The following is a 12293-nucleotide window of genomic DNA, read 5'->3' as shown; positions in this document are numbered from 1 at the left end:
GTGAATCAAATATAAGTTAGAATTTTCTTATAATTTCATTTACACTTCGGAAAAATTCATACAAATAAACTGACTTTTCTACATACCAGCAAACAGCCAGTTTCTTCGTCCTGTTTTCACTAAATAAACGTGGCTGTGACAACAGCCAATTGTACATGGACATGTCGATGGCAACGTCATTGGTGAATCTGTTTTCTCTGATTGCTTCCTTTAGTGGTCCAAACAAATGAAAATTTCAGGGCAATAAGTCTGGACTGCAGGAAGAATGTTCGTGTCGTCCAGAATAACTCCTGAATTTTTTGTCGAGTTCAGGCAGTTGTTTGGGGTCGAGAGTTGTCACAAAGCCTGACCACATCCTGGACTGGAAATGTGTGCCTTTTCTGATGATAGTATACTTTGTTTGTTTGAAAAGTTGGTAACAGTATGCATCAGTCACAGTACAATATTTTTGAAGAAAAACAATGATAACAAGACACATAAAATCAAAAAGACTGGTGCAAGAACGTTCTGTGGAAAGACAGCTTCTGGTTTTGAAGGGTGCAGATTCATCCTTTTTGTACCAGTCCATGCTGCTCCTGGTCGATTCCCGACTGCAGTGATGCACCCATGTTTCATTGCATTTCAAAGTCTGTTGCAAAAAGTTTCCCCTTCAGTTTGGTAATGTGTGAATAGAAGTCTGCACACATTCAAGACAGTAAAATTTGTGCTCTGTGCCTACCTTCTGAGCACCTTCCAAAATCCAAGATTGCCAGTGATGATTTCCTGAGCGCTACCATAGCTTGTCCCAACATCATTAGCAATTTCAGCAACTGATATTTGACAATCGTCTTCAATAAACTGTCTAACAATGCTAATATTCTCCTCAGTCTACAGGTCTTCAGGTGATGTCGATGAGATACATTTTCAACCATTTTCTCGTCCTCACAAACTTTTTGTGTCTGGTGTACGCTTGACTCTTTTTGAGATGGTTGTCCCCAAACCGTGCTGCTTTTCAAAATATCAGATGGGTTTACACTTTCTGCTGTGAGAAACTTTATAATAACTTGCACACCAGATGATAGTACTACTTGCTCGGACACTGAGATTCTGACTAAACAAATGGTGTGACAATGTTCTAGCTGTAGAGAACAATCCCTAGAAAAGAAAGCAACAATGAGCAGAGATCATACTGCTCTCTGTTTACAAAAAGGGGCATACAAAAATAATAGAGGTTTATACCTAATTCACTACTAATTTACTGTTCTAGTGGGTCCTAGTCCAAGCAGATCTTTAGCCCCTTAAGATAGGATACAACCTGTAAAATGTTTGCTTTCCTAATGATCTGGTAAAGTTTAATGTTCAGATCTTCAAATATCTGAAGATTTACACTTCTATGACTTCACAATAATTTACTCAAATTTACACACACACACACACACACACACACACACACACACACACACACACACACACACAGGGACAGGGTAAATTTGTCAGCACAAAATCTGTTCAACTACAGCACTTTTGTGTTGGTTATGAGCTTCATTTTCATTGATTAAACAGCAAAACTGCCATCTTTATTATATGCTCTACATGCCACCTTTATTATATGCTCTACAATTAAGACACTGCTAGGTTATATCCTTCTAATTTGAAAAAAATAAATGCTACCTATTGATTTCTGGTGCTTTGTAAAAACTATTAAAACTGAGCCAGTCCTGTGATAAATTATTCAAAAAAATCTGTTTTGTTTTGTAAGTCTTGTATATTATAATGCAAAAATAGTAGATCACTCTCATGTGCATATGTCTGTCTGAGGCATATACGAGTAATGTGCCATACACTGGCATGGTCTAGTATGGCCTTGTGGAATGTTTACTAGTCACAAAAAACACCATAACCCTAGTGCTGCAGGTGTATTGCTTCACTGACATGGCATTTCATGATTACTTCTCCCAAGAATTAATAATTTTTGTCTTTGAGAGGAATAGCATCTGCAGCATGACATTGTACATTCAATTTACTATTTCTAAAATTCAACTGTGTATTAATCTAAAATCCACGTTATTACTATGACCTACCCTCATCTGTTGAGATGTAGCAATGTGGAATCTTCTCTCTGTCCTACTTATATCGACAAAAGTTATACAAAATATATGCATGAGATTTAAAAGTGTATCTCCATTTGCACTTTGTACCTCTATTTACACATGACCAATCTGGTAATTCATGACAATGTGGAACAGAGAAGATGATTACATTTAAGCTTCTCAACTCGTACAGTCTTCTTTTGAGAGAGATCACTAGGTCTTTTGTTTCATTTCATGCTACTTTATTACAGCCTGCTAAGAACACATGAATGTCTTTGCACATTGAAGCTGTTATTACACATGATTCACAGAAGTTGCTGTGGGAAATGTTGTGCCTGGTTTCATTACCTGTTATTGCTGGTTGATACTTACTCATTTTTTTCCTATTAGCACTTTTCTGCTGCACAACAACAGTTCCTTTTGTCTTTCTTGTTCGTACGAGCTCGTAATGCATTGTAGGAAATTCTCAATATTGGTTCACCATCAGTGACCTGACTCACAGTGGATCTGTTATTTTTCTGAGGTAGAAAATGGCTGTCGTACTTTGTTTTCAGTGTCCTTTTTCTTCCCATGTAGTTTGATATCATTCGTTGCACTATCAGTGACTATAATTTTCTTCTTGCATGCTTCTTCTTGTATCTAACTTTTGTCCACCTATAGGCAAGAGATGAGATACTTCGCAGACTTTGTATTGTACTCAGCTCATGTTTTCCTACATGGAGACTGTTTTCAGTGCACCAATTATAAACTGTATGTGTGACACACGTTAGCTAAATTTGTGATTTCATCCTCACAGTTTGTACACAAGACTGGTAAGCCAGCAGTTAACTTGATGAATGTACAGAAATTCATATGCCATTCATTTACATACTCATAGCGCACCTTCCATTGACGTATACAATTTGGAGGTGGTTTATGACCATTTCATTCTATGTGAGTGGCAATGTCACAGTAAAACGCTGACTTTCATTCATCAAAAATTTTATCTCTTCATTTTCAGCCATCCATCCTTCCATGAATACATATGCCTTAAATGAAAGATTGTGGGATGTTTGGGAACCGCACACCCATGGGCACCATATCAGCTACTTTATTTCCATAAATTCCTCTGTGGCACATACAGAACATTTGCCTACCATTTGAAATTACTCATGGAGATGAGGAGAAAACATGTGGCTTGAGGAATGTTATGACTACACCGACAATTGGCTTACACTCAATAATCAAATTAATGTAGATAATAACAGAAAACTGATAAGAAAGAGGAGCATACCTATTCATTAAATTTTAAAGAAAACATTGCTTTTTATCTCCTAACTGTAAAACACACTGACAATATCTGTTCTGATCAGGTGTAACATTCTCAATAAATCCATTTATCCATTCTGTGACCTTTTATCAAGCCAAGGCCAGGTCAACACTAGTACTGGGTCAACACTAGTTAAGTACATCTTCAAGCATGCACAGAACCAACCATACTATTACAAAGACTACTATTACATTGAGGTTGCCACTCCCAAAGGCATTTTAAAGCTACTGCCAACTCAGTGTACCCCTTCTGTCTGCATCTAGTGTTTATCACGTGGGCAAATGTGATAATGTTTTTCAAAGTGTTTGCAAATCATGGAACTGACGTTGGACATGGAAACCAATCTGGTATTTACCTCGTTGGATGTGGAAAACTGCCTAAAACCTACATCCAGGCTAGCTGACACACTGGCCCCCATGTCATGGAAGTACAGGGTGGTTACACCTGAAGTTTCACTGTTGAGCCAGTCAAGAGAGAACTATTTACAATATGAGTACCAAACTTTCTAGAAATTATGTTCAGAATGTGCACTGCAGCATTTGCATTGTTAGTAGTGTTAGTGCCACCACTCACTGTTAGGCATTGGTAATTGTATGGCGACATAGGGTTGAAACAAGAATCAGTGTGCGTTGCATTTGCAGTCAGTCAACATGGGTCTCATTCTAAAGTTCGAATTAAATGGCTAACTGTCAATTTGGTAATTACTCCTCGAAGATGCTGATGTAACCAACTTCACCAAAAATTGTTAAAGTTACTGTTGTTGTGGCTGAGAATGCTGCACGTAATGTGTGATTCTCAAGCAGTGGATGACAGCTGTAAATCCCATGGTCCACCATTTGAAAAGTGCTACAAACAATCTCTAGTGTGGTTCCAGGCTGCCGTGGATGCAAATGGTCATCACACTGAGCAACTTTTGTAAGCTGTAACATACACGTGGCACACAGTGGAAACTAAAATGTGCTTCTAGCAAAGGTTTAGTTGTTATTTCTCTTCCGCCCGTCTTTACGGATGTTTCCATGAAGTTTTGTAGTCCTGTATGGGCTCTCTGAAGTAGAGAAAGTTTAACTGTAACCACCCTGCATAGAAAATGAGGACTGGCATGGTTAATCAACTACCAGTTCCAAAAACCTTGGGTTCATCAAACCTGAACACAGCCACTTGCTGGGCTATCTGGGCATATATCAATAAAATGAACAAAAAAATTGTATCGAAAGACAACTATTCTCTCTAGCTTCACAAAGGAGGATTTTAAAAGAAGTAACAACTTTCACTGTGCCGAGATTTTGTAATACATGTAACATTCTTATACTTGTATATTTGAAGTTATTGTAATTAAATTGCTTTAGTCAGAAACATAACAGCAGTACTTCTTAACTTGTTGATTGTCATGCCATCACAAAATTTAAGTCAGACTCCAAATGTCATGTGATTATCTGGTTTCATGCTACTTACAAACTGAAATGCTTTCATTCTCAATAGCTCCAAAGACTGGAAGTAAGTGATTCACCTTGACACCAGCCCACAAGCAAATTTCATAATTAACACAGAAACAAAATGTGACACACAAATTATTAGCCTTTATCATCATTTTATCAGTACAATGATGACTGTTAGTGTGTTAAGTATCAGTTCATGTGATACTGTTTCAAATTAGTTACACTTAAATTCTGCAAAAAGCAATGTTTTTTATTTATTTTCTTAATTCATTGCATGTCTGTAAGCGTTCTCCCCTTTGTGAAATCTGTATGACAGATTAAACATTTTTTCATCTATTTGCTTCATCCTTATCCTTGTCTGATAACGTTCTCACAAAGGACATTCCTGACAACTAATGTGAAATTTCTGCACTTTTACAGAAGTAAGTTTCCTCTTCCCTTTTTATTCCACACCCCTCTATAAATTCTGCCTTTCTTCCAATTCCATTAATATAATTCCACTATCTAATCAGTAACAATTTCTGTTTCCTTTCACAGAGGTATTGTAAAAGCACCATTATTTCTTCTTCCTATGAATAAACTATTCACAATTTTGGTAAACATTTTTGGAAAACAGTGATCAATTAATTATTATATTTTGACTAAAGTTCAGTCTTGATCACACTATGTTTTAATGATATAGGTAACCGGTTTCGGTTCTTTTTACAAAACCATCATCAGACCTGTGGATAAGTTTTAGGAAATACTAGAAACCAATCTTTAAATAAAATGAAAGTGTCTAATGATGTCAAAATTTAACAAGATAAAATAAAATTAATTATACCCATGGCTCCCTTAGGATGGTAGGCGGAGCTCTCCTTGCTGCTACGCAGTCAACTGATGGTTATGAGTGCTGAGCACGAGCTTAAATATGCAGAGGCTCCGCCTACTTCCTGTCACACTACTTCACAACTGCCAATCAGCGTTCATAATATGACGCCATCATCAAAGTATAAAAGTAGGAAATACACTAATAACATAAAATTGATTCATTTAAATGTCTGATTAATAGATAGTTAGTATGTGTACATCTTATTTATATTTTGGATAAAAACAGTAAACTACGATGTGTAATAGTTGTGCCCTCTATGGGCAACCTTAATACTATTACAGTGTCAGTTACATCAAATATGTGAAAGTCCTTGGAGTTGTGGTATATATAGATTATACTGAGTCGCCTACATCACAATTGCATCTTTGTTGGATGCTGCAGTCTATGATACACCGAATACTAAAATTACCGCTAGATGCTAATGAGATCAAAAAGGAAATGACCATCTTGAAACAAATTGCAAAAACCAACTCTTTCGACACACGACAGGTAGATATCATTTTTAATAAAGTGCAACAATCACAAAGTACTCCACTAATAGGTAATCCAAAATATATGAAGATGACATATATGGGAAACATATCAGATAGAATTACTAATTTATTCAAAAATTCTGGAATAACAATAGCATTTACAACTGACAATACTTTACAACAAAAATTAAGACACACCGTAAGTAAAGATAATGGAAAATCTACTAGATCAGGAGTGTACAAGATCCAATGTAGAGACTGTGAGAAAATATATATCGGCCAAACAGGTCGAAATTTTGCAGTAAGGTACAAAGAACATACGTCGGGTACCTCATGAACAAAGTCTGTATTCGGCCATCATATAGCATTCAATAATCATGCTGAGGGGACAGTAGAGCAGAATTTACAAGTTCTTCATTATGCAAATAAAGGCTTACTTATGAATATCCTAGAAGAAATCGAGATATATGCTCATTTGAAAACCAAATCATCAATGCTGCCCAATGAACAATTAGATTTTCGCGAAAAATATTATTACGACCTTTTTGACGAAATTTTATAATAAATACATATACTCTCTTGTTTTTTAAAATATAAGACTAGTTATACCCATGGCAAAAGCTATGTATGTAAAATATGCTGTACAACATTTAAAAAAATTAAATTGACATTGATTATTATAAAAAACTATTAGATCGATAAGCCTAAAAAAAAAAAAAAAAAAAAAAAAAAAAAAAAAAAAAAAAAAAAAAAAAAAAAAAATTATCAGCAGTCGCATCAGTTATTCAGACATACATAATGCGGAACGTACTCTTGGCTGCTACCCTACTGCTATAAAGAATATTGCTATGAAAACTATAGTTAAAGTAGACGATTCTGCAGCATCCAACAAAGATGCAATTGTGAAGTAGGCGACTCGGTATAATCGATATATACTACAACTCCAAGGACTTTCACATCTTTGATGTAACTGACACTGTAATAGTATTAAGGTTGCCCATAGAGGGCACAACTATTACACATCGTAGTTTACTGTTTTTATCCAAAATATAAATAAGATGTACACATACTAACTATCTATTAATCAGACATTTAAATGAATCAATTTTATGTTATTAGTGTATTTCCTACTTTTATACTTTGACGATGGCGTCATATTATGAACGCTGATTGGCAGTTGTGAAGTAGTGTGACAGGAAGTAGGCGGAGCCTCTGCATATTTAAGCTCGTGCTCAGCACTCATAACCATCAGTTGACTGCGTAGCAGCAAGGAGAGCTCCGCCTACCATCCTAAGGGAGCCATGGGTATAATTAATTTTATTTTATCTTGTTAAATTTTGACATCATTAGACACTTTCATTTTATTTAAAGATTGGTTTCTAGTATTTCCTAAAATTTATCCACAGGTCTGATGATGGTTTTGTAAAAAGAACCGAAACCGGTTACCTATATCATTAAAACATAAATAGTGTGATCGAGACTGAACTTTAGTCAAAATATAATAAACTATTCAGATGAAGCTTTCAACATTTTGGTACAAAAAATTATTGTATCCCACTGAGTTAATTCAGACACTTCTCACAGTACTTCTATACAAACTATAAGAAATATAATCTAAGCAATTTACATGGTATAATTAAATAATACTGACAGTTACTGTGACTTAGCACAGTACTTTTTAGCTTAATTAATGTTACAAACACTAGCTTAATTATTGCAGATATTTTTAATGACAGTATGTACAATCAATTTTGAGAAATATTTGTTTTTTCAGACCATTACATTTGAGACATTTCTCACTCATCTTCTGTATGTGTTCTCTGAGAATAAGTGATGAAAAGTTCAAAATTAGCAATGGGAATTAATAAACACACTCTTTATAACTGTTTATAGCCATAATTGAGTTAAGATTTCTTTAATTCATACTTGCATTATATTTTCTACACGGGTTGGTAATATCTGTAATTTCCAGCTTTCAAACAAAATAGTGTTTTCCTCTATGGATTCCATTGAAAGGAAATCACAGAGAGAACACACTTTCCTAGATGAGAAAATACAAAGTCAATAGGAAACTATAATATATACATGTGCAAGACACTTCAGATGTCTTTGACTAGTATATTATACTATGCAATACAGTACAATGCAATTATAAATGTAATCATACTCTGCCTTTTCTTTTTGCAGACGAGAACATGAATAAATTCCTAAATGAAAACTGGAAGGAAATTTTTGCTGAATTAAAGCCTACCCTAGAAACTGCCCTCAGTCGTATATTCCTGAATATTTCAAGAGGAGTATTTCTGAAAGTACCATTTGATGAAATGTTCCCTAAAAAGTGAAAAGTCAGAAGGTTTTGAAGACATGTACAGATGTTCTATACCAGCATTAGAAAGAGGCAATAAATATCTCTTAATAAAAAAAAAAAAAAAAATTGAGGAAGTGAATTACATTCTACCTTTAGCAACACAACATGAATCTCATGTTCTATGACTGAACACTACAAAATTTCACTACATTAACCTCCCAGAAATTTAATTTTTTATATAAATTTTGTATAAAATAAATTATTACTTATACTGAAAACTGAAGCTGTGTTTAAATTGTAAGAAGAATTAATAATTTGCTGGAAAATATATTGTTTCTGGCAGGAATATCAGCATATATGTAACCCAATCATATCAGAATTCCTCATAGTGAAACATAGCACTAGTAACACCATCACGATGTGTCAAGATGCCACGTACAAGGACTGTTGGCGAGTGAGAGCTTTCCTCATTCTTTTATGGTGCAACTGAGAAGAAATCTGTCTGAAATTTCTCTTATACACATACGTCATTATACAGTAATAGTTTGGTACACCAAACATTTCCCTCTATTCAGCGATTCCCATATTTCTGGTGTTCTAGTATTTCAATGTTTATTTTCCTCACTTTCTCTCCTGCTACGTCTCCCATGACCTGGTATCTTGTGTGATGTTTACACTACTTTGCTGAAAAGGTAGGAAGATTAGAGTCTGACATCCCATTAACAATGTTGTTGTTAGACAGAGCATACAATCATATAGAAAACTGGCTCTAACTTTGTCAAATAATCAATCCTAATATTTAACTAATTTGATTTAGGGAAATTAACACTGCATCACCCCACTTCCTTCAACCCATTTCTCACCTCTTTTTCTCAGCAAAAGACCTAAGGCAACAACAACTAGCTTTTTCCTTCTTTTCTTTTGTCAGTATGCATCTAGGACCTTTTGGTGAACAGTACAAAATTTTACTCTGGTTTCACTTTGAAGATGATTGTTGTCATACAACTATTTCAGAAAAGTGAGCAACCCATCATCATCTACCTACAATGTAGTAATTTAAGACTGAAGCTACTTCTCTAATGATATAATTCATATAAGATTTTACAGCTCAATGTGAAAATAAATGATACAATTTGTAACAAATCCTGAAGAGCAAACAAGAACATCAGACAAATCAATACAAAATAAGCTTTTAATTTCTATATGATAATGTTACACCAAGATGAAATTAACATCATATTTCATCTATAATTTCAACTCATTTTCTCAGTTGCATTCATAGAGCTACATAACAATTCAGCTATCAAGTCTGCTGTAACTATAGGTAGCAGCAGAATCAGCACAAGATCTTTAAATCATTCTATATTAATGTATCACTGCTTCTTTCCTCTTAGCTGTCACGAGGAACCAACAAGGAAATGAATGTGTAGAATACAAATATAATTGTAACGGTTCCCGAGCAAGTTATTTTACACAAATATAATCAACTTCATAAAGTATTAAAATTAACATGGTCCATGCAACACTGTATGCAACAAAGATATTTTTATACTAAAACTACCACAGGTTTCTTTAGTACTGGAGGTAAAAATCATAAAATGTCATTGTATTACAACAAAGCTAATGGATTCAACAATCATAAAACAATAACTGCTCTTCTTACTGGGCCCAATTGACCTTGACAACTTTTCTACTTCATGATGCAGCTGTCCTATTCCCTTCATTTGGCTAATGAAGCAATTTCTGAATCTGATATTTAGTGCCTTTTTATATTATTATCTATAGTGCCATCTGCCAAGTAAAAATTCTTTCAATATTTATTTAAGAATAAAATAATAACCAAAGCTTCTAGGACTGTTGGGTGAAGAATGAAAGTGGCATCAATTGAAATCAAGATTTTTCAATAGTTATGTGAACTGTAGTCATTCTTAAAAATGTTGAGTATCGCTTAAATAATGATTCAGTATCTTTCATAATTTCAGCACACTATTCTTTCCAGAAAATATGTTTGCCAGCTTGCAATTTTCATGTCGCAACTATATTTACACATCCTTCCACATTTCTTCTTCAGATGCAGCTGTTAAAGATGCAGTTACATAGTGTTGGTGGCTGAGATGCTCTCTATGCATTCAGTTGCCTACATTTATAAGGATTTCTTTATTTGTCACCCTTTAGACATGTTTCTGTGCCAAAACATGATTTGTGTCTTTGGTGTAAATGCTGTAGATATTGACAGGTGACAGTAGTTTTGTACAGTATAACATCACGTGTTAGTGGTGATTGCTTCTGTTGCTCGTAATAATGATGATGATGCGAGAGAAGCAAAAGAATGAAACCTCATGGTGGCACTTAGTTTATTCTATTCAACCAGGGAAAGAAAAATATCACATACTCTCATTTCATTGGAAATCTTTGACAAATTCACAATTTAAGCTAATTCACTTCCACAGTCTGATTATACATTTGTTGGTGAAATGCTGATGATGAAAATTTCCATCAAAAGGATTTGAAGCAACTACTTCCAAGTAATTAGTGTGCAACAGCAATGTTGATTACAGGGAAAGGAAAATAATATTGAAAGCAAGCAGTCACAAAAGGTCAGAATTTTAATATCTTTACAAGGATTTACATTTGTGAATATTACCAATCTATCAGTTTCATTAGTCACGGTCAAAAATTCCTAACGTGGATTCTTTACAGAAGAATGGAACAACTGGTAGGAGGTGACCTCACGGGAAGATCAATTTGGATTCCTGAAAAATACAGGAACACCCGAAGCAATACTGACCTTACAATTTCCCTTCGAAGATAAAGGCCAACTTACATTTATAGCATTTGTAGGTTTAAACATAGTATTTGACAATGCTGACTGGAATAAAGGCTTTGAAATTTTGAAGGCAGTCAGGGTAAAATACAGGGGACAAAAGGTTATTTACGACTTGCACAGTAACCACACCGCAGTTAAGTGAGTCAAGGGGCATGGTAGGGAAGCAGTGGTTGAGAGGAGACAGACAGGGTTGTAGCCTATCCCCAATGTTATTCAATCTGTACACTGAGCAAGCAGCAAAGGACACCAAAGAAAAATTTGAAACACAAAAAAACTTACTTCACTTTTGCACTTAAAATCATAGTGAATCTTTGGGAGGGACAAATCAGTGAGTTGACATATTTTGGATCTTTTCATTCACTGATGTCCTATGGAACAAAGTTTTGGAGAAACAAATCTTTAAGAAAGAAAACATGCTCTAATAATAACATGAGGTGCTCACCCACGATCATCTTGTAGACATTTGTTTAAGGAGTTACGTATTCTGACTACTGCTTCACAGTATAATAATTCCCTCATGAAGTTTGTTGTAAATAATTCACTGCCGTTCAAAAGAAACAATGATGTACATAACCACAATACCAGAAGGAAAAATGACACTGATTACTTCATATTAAAGTTGACTTTAGCACAGAAAACGTTGCATAATGCAGTAGCTAAAATTTTTGATCACTTACCCAGTGATATAAAATGTCTAAGCAACGCCAAAGAAATTTAAAAATAAAACAAAAAGTTTCTCCTTGACAACTCCTCCTACTCCATAGAAGAATTGCTATTTCTGTAAGGTTTAAAATGTGTGGGATAGGAATTATTAACTCACATCTGTATATTTATTTTTAAAAAATTACAAATGTTCAGCATGTAGCCACATTTACAAATTAATTTGCAATGTGAATGTAAAATTAATTCCACAGCATTATAATTTATTGTGCAAAATGATCCATGGAACATGAAAGTAACTAACAAAGATGGAATTAAAGTTCAGGAAGAAGAAATAAAA

General features: G+C 34.6%; 1 protein-coding gene across 1 annotated transcript in view; it reads left to right on the top strand.

Moving 5' to 3' along the window:
* LOC124591328 (protein takeout-like) overlaps positions 1 to 8812 on the top strand; it is a 64750-nt gene extending 55938 nt beyond the window's left edge. The window contains exon 6 of the mRNA XM_047131725.1: positions 8346 to 8812. Coding sequence (XP_046987681.1) covers positions 8346 to 8500 — 155 coding nt within the window. The 3' untranslated portion in view covers positions 8501 to 8812. The remainder of the gene's footprint in view (positions 1 to 8345) is intronic.
* The last annotated feature ends 3481 nt before the right edge of the window (positions 8813 to 12293 follow it).

The sequence above is a fragment of the Schistocerca americana genome, chromosome 2 (genome assembly GCF_021461395.2).
Source record: "Schistocerca americana isolate TAMUIC-IGC-003095 chromosome 2, iqSchAmer2.1, whole genome shotgun sequence".
Classification (NCBI taxonomy): domain Eukaryota; kingdom Metazoa; phylum Arthropoda; class Insecta; order Orthoptera; family Acrididae; genus Schistocerca; species Schistocerca americana.
This window is presented reverse-complemented; position numbering and strand designations above follow the sequence as displayed.